At 38.3% G+C, this 24661-nt stretch overlaps 1 protein-coding gene across 3 annotated transcripts in view; it reads right to left on the minus strand.

Annotated features, from left to right (window-relative positions):
* igsf21a (immunoglobin superfamily, member 21a) overlaps positions 1–24661 on the minus strand; it is a 186936-nt gene that overhangs the window by 112586 nt on the left and 49689 nt on the right. For all 3 annotated transcript variants that reach the window (XM_042406772.1, XM_042406771.1, XM_042406773.1), the window contains exon 2: positions 5382–5494. In XM_042406772.1, coding sequence (XP_042262706.1) covers positions 5382–5494 — 113 coding nt within the window. The remainder of the gene's footprint in view (positions 1–5381; positions 5495–24661) is intronic.

Genomic DNA, 24661 nt, shown 5'->3' on the forward strand with positions numbered 1-24661 from the left:
AATTTCAAGAGAACCTCATCATACTGACACATGATATTCACCCATTCTGTATTAGCTACACTGTTCTTAACTGAAAAATAAAATATATTTGCCTGGGAATTTGAATGAGAAATTTTGAAAAAAGGAAACCATTATCTTTTAACCTTCAGTCTTCATTCATTTCATCAGAAAAAAAATATCACATGACCATATCTAACAAAAAGGTCAAAATGTGGAGGCTGGATTTCAGTATTTTCTGGCTAACTCCTGCTTGCAATAACCCAAGCTGATTATTTTTACAATTTCTTAACAAGAGAAAACCAAAATGTATCTGGGACATAATTAATATGTTTCTCTTTAATTGTCGATATTGTTTCTCGCTATCTTGTAAAACTAGGGTTTTCTCATACTGCACATGGAGTCAGAGAGAGGTGTTCAATTCAGCAGAGAGCAGGATTATTAAAACTGGTGAGTTTGAATCATATTAATGAAATGGACAGAGGTGGACATAGCTGAATGATGAGAAGAGAACCACCTCAGATAGCAGACAGGCCAGTGGTAAATTAAGGAAGTGTCTTAGGGAAGACACTTGCGTTGGTGTGAGAGAGGATCCCAGAAGAGTTATGTCAGGGAGGATGGAGGAATTCTGTAATGGGCAGAGTGAGGGAGGAGGGAGAACAGGAGAGCAGAGACGGTTGATCCAGTGATTAAAATTAAGCATAGTGCAGAACAGCACTCAACAGGCAAGCTAACAGATACCGCCTGCTCCACCACTGTCAGCATGGCGCACCTGGATGCCCACTGGGATGGGTCCCATATCTGTATATTCATTAGGATGACATAAATTAAAATGAGCACAGCATCAGATGAGCTTGTGTGCATGTCTTTGAGGAGCAGTCTCTGAGCACAGCCACGCTGACATCCTTCTCCTAAACAGGCAGCACATTAGCACCACCCTATCAAATGATCCATCATTACTATTTGGTACGCTATTAAAGTATAGCAGACAGCTTGATGGTATTACATATCCATAGTGCTTAATCCATGGCCTGCCAGTATGCAGCACTCACTAAAAACATTCATGTGGCCTGTAGTGCAATATCATACACACTTGAGAGGCTTTCATTTATTTGCTCTGGAAGCATTAGCAGCAGGGCTATACCACATCCATTACTGACGACTGCTCTGACTCTCTTCCATTCACTCCCTGTCTTTGTCTGTCCACTAATCTTGTGTCACCAGTAAACTAAAGTAGAGGTATTATAAGGGATTTTTTTTTTGATTTATTTGACACATCAAAACAAATATATATATAAAATGTCTATCTATCTATCTATACACACATATTTGTATACATAACTACTTCCATTTCCACCTATTTACATCCATATATATATATACATATACACATAGACCCAGCGGACACCTCACCAGCACCCCTGGCACATCCAACAAAGTGGCCACTCCCATCTTTGAGTGAGGCCACCTCATTAGGCGCACCCAACAAAGTATCCTCTGAGCACACATACCCACATAAATGCACCACATACATTCAAGTCATCCTTTTATTTTTGTCAGATAACCATTACCCGCATGCATGTTTAAACCTATGGCAATACTGTCTTGATTTTTATCTCTACTGGAAGTCTACTCCATTCTACTGCTGCTATGTACAAAAAGGTATTTTACCCAGAACAGGTCTTAAATCTACATGGTATAATGTCTGTCAGTGTCTGTCAATGTCACAATATCTGGCCCTGCCTCTAGTTGAATAGTCATGTGAGTCCCTAACAAGCATAAAATACTTAGAATACCTTGGCCCATTACCTTGCAGGATCTTATTTGTTAGTCTCAATTTTAGCTGCCTTACCCTATTTTCTGCCATCAACCATTTTAATTAATCACATTTCTATGATTATTATCAGTGGATATGGGTAAGAGGCATAAAAAGAGAAGGGTCTTATGTTTATTTAACCTTTTTTCTGGTTAAATTTGTTTGATATTTCATGTTCATGTTTAAACACTCATATATAATCCACTGCATGCATTTAATGATATATTCCCACACTGCACAGAAGTTACATCACAGTGCTTCCAGGAAGCGGACCTTGCAGGTTGTGTAGATATGGACTCTGGCCAGACCTGAAAAATCTTTGGGTTCAAAGTATTAAAAGAGATTTATGCTACTTTATTAATACTTAATCATCACAGCCACTACATTTTCAAAGTGGTCATTGGAAAAGGTGCAGCTGATGGCTACTGTATGCTGAATAAGAAATGGAGGATAGGTGTCAAACACCTTTCTCAATCTAAAATTTGCTTCTGTGGTGTTTTTTAAAGATATCCTATGGAGTCTTCTTATAAACATGCAAAGTTTCTGTTAACATTCAGTGACATTCACCAAACCCAATATGCGTATCTTTGAGGTCTAACAAATTTGGTGAATGTGTTTCCTTCCTAATACAATATTTACAAAGACCTTTTGAACATTTTGAAACCTGCATTGGTTACAGTACATCCCTGATTACTTCCTAGCCGCCTTCTTCGTCTCTGCCTTTTACTGACAGATTACTGTGTTACTGTGCCAAGTGGGCGTTTATAAGACAAATAAACCCATTCATAAAAACACTGCTCCGTAGTCCTACTAGTGGTCAAAAAGTCAACAGGATACCTTTTAGTATTCATTCAGTATTAATGCAATGGTAAAGTAATGTATTGGAAGTTTATTTCAAATAATATGGAAAGGTCAAGTCAAAATCTTAACAAGAAAGGCTTAGAGATAAAGAAAAATAAAAAAAATGCTTTAATATAATACAAACCATTGTGGCACTTATATCAAATCCATTACTTTTATCTCTCTTGTTCTATATATAATGTTGTAGAGAATTTGTGTGGCTTGAAAGGTTCTCTGAAGTAATCAGGTTTATCTTAAGTACACCCTAAGACGTGCTAATTCTGACTGAAGTGTGGATGTGTTATGCATTAAAAAATCCTCAAACAGAATACGTCAAGATCTAGCACCACGAGTGAACACTTGCTGAAATATTCAGTTTATTCAGCCCTCTGTCTGATTGGCCAAGCTTCGATTAGATATGAGGATTCCCCAGGTGAGTATGAACCCCAGTTCCATTTGAACAGGAGGTAAAATGAGAAGTCAACACAATTTAGTCAAATAAAAGACAGAGATTAAAGAAACTTTGGCAGCCAAGTGTGAGTAATTGATTTATAATTTATCAACGGTTGTGCTGAGCAGAGGCCACCGGAGAGATGGGGCCGATTTCTCTTACAACCTCTTTGCTTTCCTCACGAGAAAACTTAATATGGGAAGCACTATTCTGAGAGTGGTTATTTAAACTACAGCTATCAATAGACACCGCAAAAACCTGACAGAATACAAGTTAAACAATGCACCCCAATCCTGCCTGATTAAATGAAATTGTCACAGCAATGAAAGTGATCAATGACACTAAGGTGAATGGGTAAAGTGCCACAAATCTCTTTCCATTCTACCTTGAAAGGTCAGCATTTGCTAAGATGAGTACAGAGACACCGTTTCATTTCACAATAATAAAAGTGAAAAGCAGAAACTAAAGTCCTGCCTAAGCAATAAACCGCTGCTCATCAGATTGTTTCAGCCCCGAGTGGACGGTGAAAGCAAGGTGAATGTCACCATAGTGTTGTACTGTACACTCACAACAATCAAATACTGATTAGATAATTATTAAGCAGGATGCTGAATTGATCAGTAAATATTACACGTTGGCCAATGGCCACTAAGATCACCTGGGCCAGCTGATTGGTCAGTGACCCAAGTTGATGAAGAGTTCAAAAATTAAGTGAGTGTGAAAGTGTGCAGAGGCTAATATACACTTTACAGTTTACACATATGTAATCTAATACAGTTCAGTACAGCAGCAATAAATTGCTTCCTTTGAAGCTTATTATTTTCACTTTTTGTTATCAGAGGCCTATCATTTGATGGGAGTAAACTGGTGCAATCAGCTGATAATGGCCCACTGAAATATTTTCATTCTGTAACAGAACTGTACTCATATACCCTCTCTGCTTTACAGGATTTTTGTATAGCAGAGAAGGCAGGATTTTTAAAATTTCATCACCATCCCTCTTAAATGAATACTCAGTTGTCACTGGGGCTCACTAACCTAGGTGGTGCTCCAGCAGTTTAGTATTGCACTTCCATAAAGTCAGGGGACTTATAGAGACTATTAAAATAAAAAAAACGAATGGTTTAAAATCATGAGTCAAGCTCCAAAAACATTCCCACGTTTCCCATGCAACTCAAGAGCACATTTCGACAGATGGCATCATCAGGGTCATTTTTTTAGACTTTTCAGAGACAAAGAATACATTATACAACTGTTTTCTCAGGCTGAATAGTACTACTCATGATGAGTAAACTGAACTGCATGCATCAAGTCAAGGGAGTGCTGCTTTAAACAACTGTACACTCTAGTTTATTCTCATGAGCAAAGTCCCCCTTTCAATGAATTTGTCCTAGTGTTTGTTCACGTTTGTTTTGGAAACCCATCTATCATTAGATTATATAAATTGCATCATGAACAAGACAAAACAGAGCAAGAATGCATTTTAAGAAAGACCCATAGCACTGATTGATAGTATGTGAATGAATGAATGATATAAATTAAGCCTCCACTATTTTGGTGTACTACATTATACAAATCCAATCACCACTCTCCAGCCTCACTAACAACTCGGTGAAGAGTCAGCCGATTTACAAAGCAAATCTGTATAGCTCTCAAGAACTATTGGAGAGTTTTTGGCAAAAATAATGGTCAGACAAGTATGTGATTGTGGCAGCTGCTACTGCTTTCCATTTCAAGTGCTCATCAGTGACTCTGTTGAGGTGAAACAAATTTATCATCTGTGCATTGCAATATTTTGCAGATTTCTTTACTGATATTCATGTTCATACAATACCTAAAAACATGCCCGTTTTATGGACCACATAAACTCAATATTGGAGATACACTGATAATTTTATTTATTTATTTTTTGTTCTACAGCAATTTGATTATTGGCATCACTTAGGCAGTGTAGTAAACCAAGTGGGATTTTTATAACTGTTGAATCACCAGCTGTGAACTATTAAGAAATGATGGTGATGACCAGCGGATTGAGAAATCAAATTCCCAAGCAACAGCCAGCGATGCCTCCCATACAGCTGGCCAAAATAATAGCTTGTTTCCTACCAACTGCAAATTGACAGTGCGTGGTTATTCTCTTCTAACAGTCATAAACCTGTGATATGACTATAAGCATTGACCCCCTCAGATTCTGATTGGTTTGGTATGAATTAAATGGATGTTATTGGAGTGTATTGGCTATTGAATGGGATTGAAAGTATAGACAGGTTTACTCACCCTGTACCAAACAATCTCTCGAAGCCGTCCGTCAGTTTTGAAGTTACACTTGAGAGTAACAGTCTCTCCCACAACAACAGGAGGCAGGGGCTCTATGGTAACTGTCAAATATCCTGAAAAAAAAGGAGGAAAAAAGATGAGTTTCATTACAGCCATTAAAAAATACATCATAAAAGAACACTTTGCCAGAACGAGATACTTTTTTGGAATGTTTTTTTTTTTTTAGAGGAGTAAATATTTGACAACAGCGATAAGCATTAATGTATTTAAATGTATTTAAAGTATATTAATCATGTTTAAAAAGCCTAAGATTGACTGACTCCACATTCTCTTTTGGAATAACGCCATCATTCATCTTTATGCAATTACACAACAAGCACTTTCCCACATGGGGGTTAAGTATCTTGGTAAATAGCACTTCAGTGGTAGTTACTTAAGGAAGGGAAGAACATTCATTTTTTTTCAGTGACCTTGCACAATTTATTCATCTGGTTTGGAGATTAAACAAACAAACTTGAGTTAGAGTACAACCACTTCTCTAATCTTTCCCCAAGACTATGCAACATGCACCATAGCTGTAGCTGTTAGAAGTTCTTTCAGAACAATTTGTAGTATTTTCTATCCTGTTTTCACAAATTCAAAATCCATCTTCCTTGAAACAGAAAAATGTGTGAAATCTGGATGGATGTATGCATATTATAGGGCATATATACTCCTCACTCTGAATGATTTACATGGAATTTATCCTGCATGCCTTGCTAAACAAAATCTGCAAAAGCTTTGCAACAACTTCAGATATTTATCTGAAGTTGTTTGGCTTTGAATAAACATGTTAAGTCAATAAACCTCTTCTTAGCAAAGGCATTTGGATGGCATCACAACTCTCACAATTGTGAATAATTTCCCATTCATAGTGATGAAACTAGAAAGTATATAATGAGTAACGTAGAAAAATATCTTGGGCTCCTGATTAAATATATTTCAAAGGTAATGCTGCCATAGCTTGAAAAGGGCAGCTCAGTCGTGATCTGTATGCAATAACATGTTTTTTCTTATATTTAGAAATCAGAAAATCTACTGTCTAATTAGTACAATGCAATACACAGCCTGGAGCTTTGCAATTGTCAGATAATTGAAAATACTTTATTTTTTTCATTAAGATTTAACAAAGTCTTTTGTAATAACAGGCATGAACAGACAACGGCAAAAAAACACATTAACAAACCGCACACATACGCTCACTAATAAATATGATAAAAAATTAAGTAAAGGAAAAATCAGAAAGAACTGTCAATTGCAAGGGCAGACTATTCAGTTCTGACATTAGACACTGATTAATAAGTTCAACTTCTCAAAGAGTGGAGTCCCAGATGGATTCCTGACCTCGCTGTATTATGCCTGATCATCAGCACTTTGCAAAAACCTTCTACACAATGCCTCACACAGACCTGCAGGTATAATTCATCTATTCCGCACATACACATACATGCACAAGGTGATAGAGCATATCAGCATAGGTTTGAAATTATATCGCCCAAATAAAAATACAAATGCAATTACCCTTTGAAAATGGGAGAAAATAAATGCATCCAAAAACCAGAGGAGGGCAATTAAATGAAGGCTGAATGAAGGATGCATTCAAGTGGTAACACATAACCTAAAATTAAGGGAGGTCTCATTGTAGTATCCAAAAATATAACTATCTCAAAATATATCTATTTTACATTAGGGAAAGGGAAGTTTCTGGCTAGCAGAGCCAGCAGTGGTGTGTGGGCTGACTTCCACTGAAAGACTGACAGACAAGCAACCATCTTCAAAATATAATAGTTGTTTCAATACATTCAAGGGAATTGTATTTTGTAAAAAAGATTGATATCACAGTAGAAATACGGTATAAAAAAGGGGAAAATGGGACCCCATGACTAATGATTGTCTTTATAAAAGAATATAAACCACTATGGGGTTATTAGTGTCTCAACTGACTCTACAGGTGATCATTGCAAAGAAAGAAAGGGAAACTAGAGATGCTGCTGCTTTGCAATAATGTATTGTAATTCTGTTCTGTAATTCAAGGACAAAATGTTACAAGGTTAAATATCTAAAAGCCCTCTTTGCGTTTTTTCAAATGTATTTTTTTTTTCTAAGATTTCTGTTATTTGAGTTGGGTGAAATAGAGAGAGGAAATGCAGAGAGAGAGAGGAAAGGATGGTTCCTGTTATTAAATCAAGGACTCACTTCACACAAAAAAACAGTATTTTGGCTAGATGAACCAGGCCCTGGCTGGTCGAGCACAGGAACATTTTTGTCTACACGACTACTACTCAACAAAGAGGTGGCAGCCAGTCTCTACTATGTGTGTCACAATGTATACTTTGCCTTATGTTAGGTGACAATCATACCCACTACACCCACATGTACTGTATGGGTAGTCATAATGAAAAATGTCATTTTTCTACTGCGGCCACAAAATGGGTTGACTCTTGAAAAGGATCTTTTCATTGACAAAATATCATAGAAAAACACGACTGCGTCATCAACCTTTGGCATGGTGTTTGCATAAATCCATGCAAATCTTTATTGCATATTCCATATTGCTCCGTTCCCCTTGATTGTTAGTGATACACCCCCTAGTGAGCTTCTCCTCCCACATAGATGCAGCAATGTTCACACTGAGTCACCAAAATACCTAAGAGGTTGAATAAGAAAAGCATTTATATGTGTCTAAGACAGCCACATTGCAAGTGCAATTATCTCCTACTGACTTTCATAAAAAGAGAACCTTCAGCATATTCATTCACTGATGCTCATTTTTACCTTGTTTGGCCCTTACTCTGTATAGGGACAATTCAGTTGCCTGACTGCAATAATGCTGAAGTGTGCACATTTTTTTCTCTTTTCAAACATAGGAGAGTGTTCCTTGCAAGACCTTCGGTGTAAGAATTTATGTCTACATAGTTGTTGATCTTTCACAAAAAGGTTAACTCTAAACCTAAAATATTGCACTAGCGAAATAGTATGGATTTCCAGAATTACCCAGTTTTACATACTATTTAGGACAGTGTCAAAGAGAATAAGACTTTAGTGAATAATTCAAAGGTATACTGTGTGTCCACCATGAAAAAGTGCACACACTGAACTTCTCATTTTAGAAAATGACTACACAATACAGCTGTGGATTTATATGGCACAGCAAAGTAGAAAAGAGGTGAATGATCACTAACAAAATCTGCTACGTAACTGAAAGAAAAAGACGTGACACTGCAGAAATTCCATGTGACTTCCTTTTTAAATGGATAGTCTTGGGTATCTGCATTGGTAGACACAGATCAGCATGTCTCTCGTGTCAGTGCACCTAGATATGCTTATTAAAGAATCTTAATTTAATCAGCAGGCTGAAGAGATCTTCTCTCTAGAGTCAAATTGAATGGATAAACCTTTCCGGAGACTGCATGTCATTAACACAGAGCTGATGCTCTTAGAGAAAATCCTAACCACTTACTATGAACCCACAAGAGGAGCAGTCTGGCCTTGTAAATGTCTCTCTGTGAGTTTTCCAGAGAGGTGGTTGTAATGCATATTACAAGAAAAAAAAAGTCAATTGACTCTGTGGAATAGTTTTACTCACACATCAGGGGATAAACATGTGCGTTATCTTTATTAAGGGACATTTTTAGTTATAGGTTGTAGAATACTCCTTCCTAATTCAACCTATTCCTGCAGGATATGCACTGTATACTTGTAAATTAAAAACAATTAAACAGAATAATAAAGCTTGTAATTAGGGTGCATTATTCAGACAATACAAAGAATACTGTACACAAATCTAGTGGTCTACTTGTGTGGTTGCAGGGATTAATTGTGAACAATTCATTGGCTATGTGGCACAGAGGAAAATGTAACATGGCCAATGACAGAAAAATGCTCCAGAGCATGTGGGGAGGGATGAGGAATTTTTAAAAGAGCAAATTACATGGGTTATGCACTCATGCCAGGGAAGTTCACATTTCAAATAATCCCTACGAAAACTGGAGCAGTTGCAGGCTGCACATACTAAGACATTAGGGCATAATTCCCACGCAATTCAATAACCATCGAATGCCATCCAAATGACTTCATAAATTACACACATTTTATTTGCCAATTCTCTGTTGAAAGTGTTCCAAAGAAGCAATATCTCTTGTTATACTTGATGCCCTTGTTAAAACATGGGCTAATAAGGGGAATATTCACACAGTAAAGACGCCAGTGTTAATTCAACTCCAAGCATAAAAAATCAACACAGTGCAAGTGTTTATGTAAGTCGTCACCCATCAGAGATAATTCAACACTTGTGATCGTTTAGACAGCTGCCCCGGAGCCGTATCAGCTCTGATTGGACACACAAGTCTCCGATCAGACCTTGTCAACTCAAAATACTGAAAAATCAACATTTAATCGACTTTGCAGGCTCTCACAAACAATATGGCATTATTCTCCCTCCCTCCCTTTATTTCACATAAAACCTGCAGCACAATTATTCTGCTGTTCATCACAAATTGTCACATTGATATGATTCAAACATTTTCAAATGTTGATCACTATAGAAAAAGACAAAATTGTTGCTTTTATTGAACTTCATGCTGCAAGCTCTGGAAACACCAGCAATGACGTTAAAACAAACAAAACCTCCAACCAACCGCTTTAAGTTAATAATGTTGCATGTTGTACAGACTGAGGCTGGAAACATCATTTTACAGCTTTTATTTTACTTCAGTGTGTTATGCAAACTATTTTAATTCTCAGGGGGAGAGTGATTTTCCTTTGATGAAAAGAGCAATCCATAAATTATAGTGGTGATTTTAGTTCTTTGAAAAACTGGATGAAAGACAGAATACGAAACAGCATAACAGTTTGTTAAAATCACAATGCTTCAGTGTAAATTGTTTTCATAGATGACATTTTGAGCCTTTTAAGGTAATATGACTTAAGTGTCAGGCTGGATATATCCAGTAAGCTCTGACAAGTTATGTCTGGCACTGTGAACACCTTCGGTTTAGCTGAGCTTAAATTCAGCAGACAGAGAGAATTACATTCTGTTTTCATGCTAGCGCTGCACAATATCGATCCTTCCTGTGTTATAAGCCCTGCATTCGAAGGAAGCCCGGGGTATATTTATATAGCGCTCACAGCCATCTACCCATAAGCTTTTTCTGTATGAATCAGATGTTCTGCTAGGCTGACGCTACCTTGAAAAGTAACCCTGCTAGATACAGCTGTGACTCTCACATCCCAGGTAGAACCAACAGCGCTTGTGTCACAAATAGCTCCGATTACTGAGGGGAGAGATCTAAAAGATGTGGATGAAGATTTTAAACTTACTTCTGATCAAAGGAAAATGTTCAGCAACCTCGAAGAAACCAACTGCTTTAAAGGGAAATAATTTATTATCATGGAGTGTGAGGGTAAGCATACGGTTCTGCAGAAAATCTACTTACTTGAAACTAAAATCCATTTGGCAACGAAGCTGAATACTTGGATATCATTGTAAGAGCACATAAGCAAGTGTGGAGTGGCCAGAGAGTGCACAGCATTTAATTGGCTCATATTAGCTGGTTGTAGAGGCAGACAAGGCCTCCGGCTTGTCTTAATCCATCAGAGGCACTGTTGGAACAACATCTAATGAGGGCTGCAAACTATGCTTTCTCCCATTAATAACAGCAATTTGCCAAGATGCAATGAGAAAACAAAACACAGCCAATGATGGACCGGCCCAAAATGTGCCTGTTATTGTGCTCTGTGATTTATGGCTATGGCCTACCTTTGCTTAGATGTCAGTGCAACTAAATGTATGAGAAAAATGGATGGCTGAGTTTCTCAGCTCTTTTCCTCATCTGTGCCTCTAAGCAGTGTAAACAAACAGAGCTGATTTGTAGTGTCTAAAACACATTTAAGCATTATCACTTCCAGGAAAGAATTTGTGGAAAAATATGTTGCTTTTTGTTGCAAAAAGTGATTGCAAGGACAGAGGATGAATGTTGTAGCTCATGTTGAATCATTTTTACTAAAATAAAGACAGGATGCCATAGCTCCAATGTGGCATACTGCATCAATATTTGTGTTCATGTCTTTCAGCAAAACAAGAATTTTGGCACAGTTGCACGCATCATCTGTAATTTAACACATATAATATACCCGGTACCAAAGTCCAGTGTGAAAGTCCAGCAATGCGGACACATGTAATCAATAAATGCAGCTGATAACTCCACTTCCACAGCCAGGTGACTGATTTGAAGGCAGAAGGTTAAGGCAAATGAGTAATGTATTGATCAGGGGAGGCTCTTTGAAAAAGCTATGGCCAATGTATTAATGCTTTACATTTCCATTTCTCTCCATTTGAAATTTTTGCATTTAGTCAATGTTATGTGGGTCCCCTCTGAAAAATGTCCAGAAAAAAGTCCAGAGCCTAAGGCAAACAGGTGTATAGATTATGTAAATGGCCCATATTATATATCTTATTCACATTATTATCAATAAAAAATATTCACTAAGTGGGTAACTTAGAGGCTATTAAAGCTTTTAAAAGGAGAGACAGATATAGAAACACCTTGATTGCCTCATTCCTTTTATTTCTTAGGACATGAAGATAATAGGACTTTTTTATGACCATAAAAAAGTTATCAAATATTTAATTTATAGTCCCACATAGGTTTGGTTAAACACTGGTTAGATTATGTCATAAACAGTAATAAGACAGTATAGTACAATTTTTGAATGGACCACAGCGAGGGCATCTTGGCACTTTGCTGCCTTTTGAAACTGCCTGATTGTTGTGCAGGCTATCCAGACTAAACCACCAGAGAAATAATTGTTTTGGGGCTCATAAAATGACATAAAATCCTAAATGTACTGTCTAGTTTCTATTCCTTGTACAGGATACAAGGATGACACCTTTATTTTAAAGCTAAATTCACTTATCCAACCTATTTCTGTTATTTTGGCCTTCATTCCTCTTGATTTTGATACATTTTTACGTCACGGCTGAGATGTGAGCATGTGGCAGCTCTGCTATTCACAGCTTTTCATGCGGAGTGCTCATAGCAGCCACACAAGCGATTTGTCTGACAGCTTGTGTTGCCATATTGGTCTCTCTGTTGTAAAGCTGTACCTACCTGTGTTGCTTGATTCCCAGACCTCAAAAATGTCATGGTGGTGTAACTTAAAATGATAGCCCCAACTACCAAAACAGGGCTGTTAACAATTTAACGTTTCCTTTCAACTTAACTTGCTTGATCATTTTCTATCAGTAGGAAATGTGCACAAATACATGCAATGTACAAACATTAACAAATGGATTGAAAGCTTTTTATGTAGATTATGGATCTAAATCTCTTGTTTTTATTATAATGTTTATTTTGTTGTTGTTTTACACTCCACATAGTTCTGTCTTCTTCTTTACTTGTTCTCATCCAACATTTGGTTATTTGATGGGTACACCTTCACATTTGTATTGCTAGAATTCAGCTCTGATTATGTAAAAGGTGATAAAAAAAAAAAAAAAAGTGTTTTTTTATCATCACTTTCATCAAACTAGCAGGAATGACAGTGGATGAATGAACACTGCTGTGAGGAGGGTTCACCAAAGTCAACACATCTCAGGTACCGATTTGTAACTGAACATGTAAACTGGGCTCAGAAAGCGTTACATGGAAAGAGAATTTGAATGACTGGTTGCTGATTTATTCGGGCCAAGAACACAATCTGTGCCTGTGGAGAAGGCCTTCTTTTGTAAACACAAAGCTGGGAGCTGATGCGTTTTTCAATCAGAGTGATTTACTGTTTAATGACATGCTTCAGCTTCAAGAGTGTCAGCACCCGTCCGTTGTAATCCACCGCCCTCCCACAAGCCCATACTGCTATAGTGGATAGCAATCACGAGGAACCCTATCAGCGGGTCCTCATTCTGAATGGCCTTAGGCATGTGGAATTATCATGTCATTGGTGAGAAGAGTTGGAGCCAGAGCGGTAATGCAGCCAGCCTTCCCACATGGAGTTAGTCAGATGCAGTGGTGTGTATGTCATTGCTGCAGTTAGCTGGCCAACTAAAGCAGTGAATCTCTGATCCCTCTATATCCCACTCTTTCTTTTCTATCCCTGTATTAGTGTACCGCTGCTATCAAGAAAAAACTGCAAATGTAGGATTGGTGTTTTTTCCCTTGTTTTTCCTTACTTGGTGTGAAGCTATTCATTTACTTGCTGAGTGAGTTTCATGACCCTCAGCACCATGAATCCTGTTAAAAACCTGTCATGTAATTTCAGAAAATAAATAAATGCTGACAAGGAAACAAGGTTTTTTCCTCTCTCAACCCATAAAAAAACGCACTTTTGGAAGATATAAGGCTTTGGTCTCACAGCAGCAACATGAGGCTCGCATGATAAAGACAAAAAGATGACCACTGCTGTAGCATGCAAGTAGCCTCCGGGGAGTCGGAGTACCAGACCTTCCATGGCTACACCATCAGGAAAAATGACATTGCCATGTCTGCTGTAGATTATCCATCCAGGAACTTGCATGTGTGGGGATAAATGTGCCATTAGCTTGTGTGTGTTCTCTGGAGATTTGTAAAGCCTGATATAATCAGTGTGGAGAGATAACCACACATTTGTTTATTCATATTTCTAGAGTGGATAACAAAGAGAAAGAAACAGGTTATTTAAAAAAGACCATTGCACTGCTCTACTCTCAGCACCAGTGTTAAACACTTGGCAAGGGCGCTTTGCAGTCTGCAGAGTACTGCATTTTATCACTGAGCTAGAATTACAAAAGGCCTTTTTTGATGTTGTGACAATACTATATGTGAAAATTTCACTTTGTGGCTGTGAGATGCCAGCAAAAGCACCAAAACGTAAAACTCACAAGCTGACAAGTATGATTTTTTAGTACAGTGGATGAAAAAGGAAAATTGTAAACAATGGAGAATAAAGTATTTGACATAACAACCAACAAGAAAGTGACTTTACATGTTGAACACTGAGATCTGACGGCTAAAATCAAGAACAAACAGTGTTGATAAAACTGAACATTATTAAAACTCAAACTTAAAATAACCTGTTTCTCAAAGATACAGAAAAAAAGATATGAATTGATTGAATTCACTGCATTGCTATAATGACCAAAATTGTTTCAAGTTTCGGGATTTTTTTTAAGGGGCCATCACAACTGTGTGAGGGCTTTTGGATCAGTGCACACAAAGCCACTGGTGTTGTAAATGGTATTAAAGTAATGCTGAACACCAATATCCCTTTGCCTTGCTAAAGAGATTCATCATAATAACATATCTGGTACATTTTATGAGAACAGGGCTAACCTTATGACATGTCAGTAGAAAATGCATTTTTGTTTTTGAGAGGATATTGCAAAACCTGCATCACTCCTGCTAGCTAAATATATATTCATCTACCTTCTGGCTTCATTTTTGCAGATGGAAATTATTTTTTACCATTGTTCTGTGGCTGCCAATCTCAATCATTTACTGAGAAATAATCCAATTTCTTCTCAGGGAGGGCTGCATATCTCTGCTTTTTGAAAACAGCTGTACAGAAGTTATGCATCTACAAGTATGTGAGGATATTATTCAGTGTAATGGCAGCAGTAGTAGGTCTAGTAGTTAAAATGACATGATAACTTTTGGGACATTTTATGGCCTTAGAGTAACACTTTTTGGAAATGTAAATGGTGTATTCATGGAGAAAGATTGTAGTATCATTTCTACCTGTCCCACTGTCAGTAAACTCGAGGAGCTGATGTTCTTTTCACCGAAAAGAGTAAGCCCCTAAACAGTTGAGGTGAACAACACCTGTTTGAACAGTTTCATGTCATGCACCTTTAACAGAGCAGGCTGGGGATGGTGCTCACAGTACAGTGAGCAAGCAGAGCCTTCTTCTGGCACAGTGCTGCAGGATGACACACCGATGTGTGGATCTGTCTAAGCTTTCATAAATAAGGGACAGTCAGTGAGGAAAATGTAGGAGGTAATGAGGTAAATGTACGTTTTTTTTTAGCTGACGGTGCAATTGTTTGGCAATGAAATATTTGGATTCTGCTGCATGAATGAAACTTATTGCTTCTTAAGTTTGCTGGAACTGCAAACTGCTGGAACTACCTTGCTGTGTGTTTGATGTGTGTATGAACTTTCTTGGAACAAACTTGGGGTGAGCAGATGATGACAGGTTTTTGTATGACTGTTCTTCAGATTATAGAAAGCAACGCTTGAGTATGAAGTTACCAGGTTCTTATGTTCTATTCAGCATCTGCAGAAAGCAAATCAGCTGCAGACATGAACAAAAGTGGAAAGTGGTCAAAGTGTCTGTTCTGCTTAGAAGTGTTTATTTTGTCTGAAAAATTAAGCAGACACCAGCAGTAGAAATAGAAAATGTGTTCTCAAATCCTGCCTCAGACCTTCAAAAAAGTAATTTTTCAAATAGCATTTTATGATTCTATTCACTATTCTTCATTCCAATTTCCGTAAAAGCCTCTGGTACAATGAGTGTGGGTGTTATACATGAAGTAAACACATTTAGAGCAGAGCGAGAGTCACAGTCCAATTTTTAGTGATGCACACACACACACACACACACACACACACACACAGTCAAACACAAACAAACACATGATAATAGAAGGCTAGATACACAGATGGATAAATAAGGGATAATTTAAATATTTGTTCAATAATACATTTTCAAATTTATTGTAAAAGATCCTCAATAGGCCACATGGAGCTGTAACAACGCTACACTCACTCTTTGTGTGAATGTGTATGTGTGTTCTGGTTTATTGGTATTAATACTAAACACTTAGAGTACCAGTCAAATGTTTGGACACACTTTCTGATTCAAGGGAATGGGAAGGTGTGTCCAAACTTTTGGAGTGGTGCTGTGCATATAAAATAAACTTGAAAAAAAAATGGGTTGATGTTGTGTTCATTTAAAATTTTATTTAAAAACAGAACACATCATTATCACCTGTACAAACCATACTCACAAAAGGACCAGAGGCTTTTCCTAAAAGCTGCCGAGCAGTTCATTCGTATTTTTCCATCAGTAATAAATACAACAGACTAGAGGAATCTAGAGGAATGAAATGTCACAGAGCCTTTGAAATAGATATTACAATCTGTTTTAATAAGGTAAACAGGACCTGGGCGCAATATTAATAAAGGCTTCAACAAAGTCATAATGGTGTTACCAAGGAAGCAAGTTGTCCCGGTAACCCAGAGACAGACTCACTAGGGTATCAATCACTGTTTGTGCATTCAATCTGTAGACCCTTGCATCACTACAGGTCATGAGCAATGGCAGGAAACGAGGGAGGAGACGGGGGCAGTGTGGAGAAATGGCCATTCTGAATGTCAAACGGGTAGATTTGAAGAACGCATCCAGCATGCAGGGAACATAAACTGCAGAGTCAATTTATCATAGCAGAATTGCTGCCGTTAAGAAGGCCATGTTTCAGTGACTATTCACAACATCTTTGCACTAGTCCGCTCTTGTTTTCTGCACTTTGAAGCCTCACTCAACCACTTCACAAACACGATCTCTCAGAGGCAGCCACTGTTTTTTCTCAAACCTTTCTACAGTAGTGTTGAGGCCAAAAAGAGGAGATCCAGTGTGCCTTGATATTCCAAAAAAGAAAAAAAAAAGAAAAGGAAAACTATTGACAAAGTGATCTCAATTAAGATATTGACGACTGAGTGTATGTACGATTTCCTGACAAACACAACCGGCAGGTTTGTGGTGGTGGCTCAGCTGATTTCTGGTATTGTATTTTATATTTCTATTAACTCCAGTGGCCTTCAAAAGGAGTCTCCCTGCTGTTCTATCTTCATCTTTTTGCTTACGGCAAAGTATATTCTTCCTTGTCAAAATGAGTCAGTGGTACATAAGACAGAAAAAAGAGAATCTGTTACCTAGCTTACTTCATTTAAGGCCAGAGGAGCCATGTTGTGCATGATACAATGGGAAAAATTAATGCATAATCTTCAATCTATGCTTACACAATCATCATACAGATTAGAGGCGAGGGGATCGTTTTTTTTTACTTTTTAATTGTAAATTAAAGTAGGAAAGCGTGGAAGGGAAAGGGAGAGACAAAAACCCACAGACAAAACACATTTGTGATAGGGTCTTCTCAATAGAATCTCACCCTAATCTCATCCTTCTTTGCGTGATAATTTGTAATGTACAAGGTGTGATTTGCATAAAAAGCTGCATTGGGAATAAATGACAAGATCTAAGAGAAGTACAGTGGAGGCTACAGACATTCACCAGATACTGCACTCATGACTGAAAGCAAAGCATGGCACATAAAACACATAATAGTTTTATAAGATTCACAGCAAGGAGGGTGTTAATGGGACAGTGAGAGTAATCAAAGTGATTGTCACTATATTGTTCAAGTTGTAAAGGTTTTTCATTCATTGTAGTACAATTGCCGGTGGAATATTACCTAGCAGTATCAATGAAGCTCTCTGGCTAGACTGCTGTCCCCTCCCCACTGATCTGACTACACTGTTTGTCTGCCTGAAAGCTAACCAGACTCTGAGACCATCCACCTGTTAGCCCAGTGCCTCAGCACCAATCTGGCCCAGTGCAAAGGGCGTAATCCATGGTTGGATATTACATCAAAAGGCCTCAAAGGCGAGTGGGGGTTTGTTCATCACTCAAGAGCCAAGCAAACTGGTAAGGGGGATAAAAATGAAACTCACATGCCGATTTATCAGCACTGTGGTGAGGATTAAAGGACTGCCAGCCCTCTGCCTGCATCGCCAACCTACTGCCTGCATGCTTTGTTTCAGCAGCTTTTAAACCCCCTCTGTCTCTCAAGATGTGCTTCATCACTTCAATAGAACCATGCCTTCGTCTGACCAACATTGCAGAAAAAAAAAGCTGCAAAGGAGACAGCGAGTCCTCTATTCATTGATACGATTCACCTCTATGTAGGCAAGGTAAGCAAACCGTGGTTTTTTTTCCTTTTACAATTCAACCTTTACCGTCAAACAAAGGAGAACGGGGACACACCCAAACCCAATTACAAGCTTTGTTTTGTGTAGAAGGCTGAAGAGGAGGAGGCCACATGACTGCTGATAAAGAAAAAAACAAAACAAACATCTCCACCCCCACCCACTTTCATTTTATTTATTTTTTTTCCCCACACAGCCATGCCATGCTTTTGTACTATGTGGAATTGCATCCCATTTTTTGTACTAAAATCCACATGAAGTAACTACTCAGCTCAGCACCAGAATTATTCATTGAAGGGTAGGGTGGGGTGGTGAGCAGACCTGTATTAAAAACCGCCAGAAGAGGAGACAGCTGTCCCAGCCCACGTTCTTATGTGATCTCTGCTTAGGGAGCAGGCTGGTATTCCAAAGCCCCATCTGAAAACAAATTAAAGAGGATTAGAGGCTGCCACTGCAGCTCCTCTCCTCTCTGTTCTGGGGAATAGTGTCCTGCTGGCCAAAATGGTGACCTTCACACTGACTTCCTGTCCTGTGCACAGGCACACCCCAGTAAACATTAAGGTCATAGTATAGATTCAGCAAAAAATTTCACCATGACTACACTGAAGGTAGAAGGGTCAAGAGGATTACATGACCAGCTGAATAAATGGGTGAATTTGTTAAAGCTTCAATATTTTTTTATCTTAAAAAGCATATACAGCACAATGCAGTATTTGGACATTGAGACGTTTTCTGCTGTGTTGACTGTGTACTCTCGCAAATCGGATTTTAAATCAAATGATTACTATGAGGTTAAAGTGCTAAATCTCAGCTTTATTTTGAGGCTGTTTACATCCACATCTGATGAATTGTGTGTGAACTGTAGCTCCTTTAATATGTAGTATCTTACCTGGTGATGGTCTGCCAGGCCTGTACTGCAGACATGTTTTGGGTCACATGCTTAGGTGGATTAAGGTCTGGTGATTGACCTGAAAAAACATTCTACTGCTTGGCCATTAAAAAAAACTCATTGGTTGCCTTGTCTCTGTGTGTAGGATCATTGTTCCACTAAAGTACTGGGGATAAAATGTATAAAATGAATGTTGAGTCAAGTGATCTCCTGACTTTTCCTCTAGTACCACCAACAGGTTTACAGTTCTTACTTATGCTGTGAAATGTCTCAATATCTACTAGATGGATTGGCAATATATTCAATAAGGGCATTCAGAATTTAGCTAAAAGCACCACTGTGTCTAAGTAAAGCCCCAAAGAGCTGCTAGAGTCTTGTTACTCTATCAGCTCTAAAAAAAATTGTCATGTAAGGTAAGCACGGACAGCATAGGCATGACATGAAACAGCCAACTGATGAAATGAATTCAGAACTGCTCCACTGTACTTGTCCTGTACTGTTTGACTTAACCTTCTGCTTGAAACAGGTTTTTTTGCCGTAGGTCAATGTCAGTCCCTCTCCAAGGCTGCCTGCTGTCGTCTTTGACTGAAGCAAGGGCATTTTTACTGATTAGACAGAAACTGGTTTGATCATCTTTCAACATTGTTCCCCTGTGGCTAAAGTTATACCAAGCATTAATCAGTCTTCATTAACTCATGGTGTCACATGTATAATTCTACTGTCATTTTACCCGCCTATATGTCCCCTCCCACTGCTTGCTAGTGGCAGGTAGGACAGTCAAAGGAGACACGTTGTCTATCCTCCAGCTATTTCCCTTTAGTCATTCTCAGATCTCGCTGAAAATGTGGAGCCATAAAGTCAGCCGGGGGTGGGGGGGGGGTGGAGAGGGGCAGTGGCTGTGAGATGGATGTCAGGATTTACAGATCAGAGTAGGCATATTTTGGATTTTTATGGCACTGGATAAAATGATAAAAGCTACAGAAGATCAGTGTGATTCCATCAATCCCAGTAACATATATCTCCCTGATTATTAATAAACTGTAGCTGCCCTGATGTCAAGCATTTTGAAGTTCACATGCCTGGAGGTGTGGCTCATCCAGCGGAAATGTTTCCATAAACTGGAATGACCCAGCTATCTGTAATGACACCTATTGTTGTTTAAGATCCTTAAGGGAGAGAGATAGCTGAAGACAGGAAGAAAATGGATGAGAATTACTATTACAATTTGTCTGGAAGTGCAGAAGACTAAATGGGAGATTTCACTGATTTTCCCAAATTACACAAATTCATCTAATCTCAGTACCTCCATTATGTCTCGCAATTATTCCTCTAATCATACACTCCTGTATGCCTTAATGGGTTATTTTTTCTCATCGCCTTCTTTGAGCTGATGTATTTCTGTAGTGGAATGAAAGAAACATGGCAGTGTGAGGAAGAGAAAGCAGAAGAAACAGAGAGGGAGAGAGAGCACAACCTATCACTCGTCTTGAGTGAGGGGAAGTAGGAAGCATTGGTATTCACAGCAGTCCCTCCATTTTGGATCTCGTTCGGTACTTGGCTGCAGCCAACTGCAGCTCTGACACATGCACATCTCCCCCTCACACTGTTAGTAAAAGAGCTACTGTGTTAATTGGGCTAAACTGTGTTAGGGACGGGAGGGGAAATTAAAGCATGGCTGTAAACAGGCATGGATGAATCACATCTGTCAGGTTTATGAGATCAAAGAAGACGTACGGTGCATGTGTCTCCAGCATTTTATTTCCTGTGCACATCTGGTGAACTGGGCAATATACTCTATTTAGTGAAAAGCAGCTAAATGAAAATCACTATGTTACAAATCACACTTCTTCAAGTGAAGCTATCTGTGGTTTGTGCCTTCCCTGTGTTGTCTCACTGGTTGCAGTACACATAGCTGTATCCTTTTGGCTGTCTCTTAATTAGAAACTCTAGATTCAAAATTATGAAAGTAAGCCAAGTTGAAAGATATGAGGACATTTCTAACAAATCAGTTATAATCCATACCAGTCTTAGCTCAACTAGTAATTGCAAGTAATTCCACACATTTTTAGCGTGTTTGGAATGTTGTCAAAAAGTAAAAATTACCACAAAAATGTAAATTAAAAACTTATTTGAAAAGCTAGTCATCATGTGGGTTAAAACAAACAGTGAAAAGTAATGAATGACTGTGTAATATGTACTACTATGTACTGGGGAGTTATGTCTACATCATGCATGTAAACCTATATTACCTATTTTTCTAACTTTTTATTGATTGGAGAGCAGATAAGTGATCCTCAGAAAAGCCTAAGTAAAGTCATCTGTCAAACACTACAGAGGATGGATCAATAAGTCATATGAAAGCCATCCAAACATCTTTACCTCCCCTGTAGCCACACAGCTATAATATTACAGTACCATTATTTGTGTGCTCTGTTCTACCTCTGTGACTGCACACACTCAGACTCAGACATATATTGGTACAAATCAAATCAATGTTTTGTTAACTCTCACAACACTGTTGCTGTCATGAAGCCAATCAATCCTAACCAGTAACAATTCACTGACATGTTAATCAGTATTTTCAAATGAACCTGGCACAGTCAATGATTGATTTAATTTCATTAATTAATTAATGGGACTATTCTGTTGATTGCAAAAAGAGCTGTTCAACAACCATGTTACCTCTCCAAGGACTTCTCTCTTAAACCTGAAAAATACAGAGCCAGTGCCGGAAAGGTTGAGCCTTACAATAGACCACATGTCAGGTACAATAATTTTGAACAAGAAACAAGGTGTCAAGAAACAAGAAACGATAAGCAAATGGATGCATACTAAGTGTCAAACCCTGAGGTGTGAAATATCTTCTGTTCTGTCTTTCTGTCCTCTGTGAGCTGAATTTATTTCTATGCAGAAAATGGTTTTATACAGCATTATACCATAAAACAATCATGTATATATATATATACCATATATATATATACACACTTACACACACATATATATATACCATATATATTTCCTACATAGTGATGACTAAATACAAAGGTTAGTCTTGTTAAAATTCTAAGGCACAACATACAAAAAAGGCCTGGTGGCTGCAAAGCTCAGCCACAATTTGGATCCAATAATTGTGTGATGGTGTGATAAAAATGAAAATCATCACAGTCTGGACAGCTCAAACTGCAACTGTCCCATACTTGGGTGAGTATAGCTGTAAACTGGTCAATAAAAAATAGCTTAAAAGTTTTCTTTACAACAACTTCAAAAGACAATATTATTCCTGACAGCTCCTTTCACGCCTCTGAGAAGGCAATAATTGTGTGTAGCGAGTGCGATGAGGGAATTTCAGCTGCAGAAGACAGGTACATGTGTCACACAGATAGAGGCTGCTAAACGCTTGGATACTTTTTCTGGTTACTCTCCCACTATTTTATTTGACTTGTGTTTTTGTACGTAATTATTTAGCCTTTTTTTTGTGAATGTCAATAATAATTGAATTTGTTTCAAACAATATATATACAGTATCTGCTAGGAAAACCAAAAAAAAACCCCAAAAACAAAATAACGCCATCAAGTTCCTCTAAATAACCGATGACATACTCCCAAGCAATTCTGCAACCATGATAATTGCTAAGAGGGTCAGGATGGCAGATTCCTGCTCAGCATTGCTGCGTTCAGTGCTATGTGTGCCTGTCAATCAGCTGTGACAGACAGTCACTATCCACCTGCGCACCAGGGGGTTCAACAACACTCATAACAGTGACTCATTATTCATATAATTTAATTTATAACACACTGCATTTAGATATGATTGGACAGAAGCATGCAAGAACAGGGATTTTCATGAAACACAAGTACATATTAAATCAGTGATGTGGTACTCATGTTAATTGTTTAATGGCTTGTGGCTCCCTGTCTTAACACAGTTATGTAGGACTGGATTGGGAGCTGTCACTGTATATTTGTGTACATGTGCATACTTTGATTTCATATACTCTGTGACACTGCATCTGTGCTGCATGTGAACATGAACTGTAGAGGCATATTTTTACTGTAAATCGCATGCTAGCAGTAAGTGTGATTGTTTAATCACAAGCCAGTATGGGTGGGAAGGATGGGTGTTGTGGAGGCAGAGTAGTGAAGGCATAAAGCTAAATGATGGAAATCCCTCCTGTCACCCAGGGTCCCTGCAGCATGTTCACTCAGGATGCTCATCTGTCTCAGCCTACCACTTTAGCAAAGCAGTCTAAATAAGGAACACAAGAGGCATCCTTGGCAAAACCCTGAACATGTCCACAAGGTCAGCTATCCCACCAGGGCCCTGGGTTACCATCATGGGGGACCTGAGCAATCAGGTGTGAACATCTGCACTAAGGGAGCCTCTAATTCTGTAAGACTCCAGTACTAGAGACAGCAAGGACTGTACTAAGGCTAAAAAAGCTGTGAGAGAAATGCTAGTCAAGACCTTGATGCAGGAACAGATGTACTGTAACAGATTCAAAACATAATCCTATGAATGTAACATTGACCTTCTCTGTGAAAAGGACTTACACGCATCCTTTCAATGCAAAGATTCTATGATATAAATTATTAAAGCAGTTCAATCCATAGAGTTGCAAAAGGCAAGATTTTATGTAAATCAACACCTAGCTGAGACCACTTAGTGGAGCTGCAATAGAGCACAGCCCCATTCCCTCTAATTGAGATGCTGAAGATACATCATATTTGCACAAATAAATCAGGGCAATATAAGTTTGTCTGCCTGAAGACAGGGATAATTTTTTTACCTTGGAGTTAAATAGAAGTTGTCTGCCAAACATCAATGAGTGAGTCATTTGGTAAAAAGTCCCACAGACCACCCAAGCTGGTAAACATCATCAAAATGTGTGTAATTTACTAGCACCACATTAGATAATTTAGGGGTATTGACAATTTCAAACACCTCATGCTGTCATTTCAAAGCTGAAAAATGTTCATTTTGTTTCATGCAGATTTAGTTTTGTGTAAACAGCGCACATATATTCCTGATATTATTGTACCATTGTGACTCAAGGTTTAAACGGAGACTTAGAAATGTGTTCTGTTCTGTAACACTGCACGTTCCAAAAATACAGTGATGTTCTGTTAAAAAATGTGCAACTGCATGTACTTGGTGATGGTTTCTAGGGTGCTGGAGAAGACAGAGATCTTGTCATACACAGCCTTTGCTCTCAACCTGTTTCTTTCCTAAGTTGTTCTACTTGTCTGCAAAGTCACAGTTCATATTCAGCTGTCTGAATAAAAAATGGTGCCACATTTTCAAGTCTCCTCTCATTTCACTTATTCATTTGATTTTCCATCTAATTATTATTCAATGATGGCCCCACTCTCCCAATGACAGGTGATATCCTGTG

Source organism: Thunnus maccoyii, chromosome 3 (assembly GCF_910596095.1).
Source record: "Thunnus maccoyii chromosome 3, fThuMac1.1, whole genome shotgun sequence".
Taxonomy (NCBI): Eukaryota; Metazoa; Chordata; class Actinopteri; order Scombriformes; family Scombridae; genus Thunnus; species Thunnus maccoyii.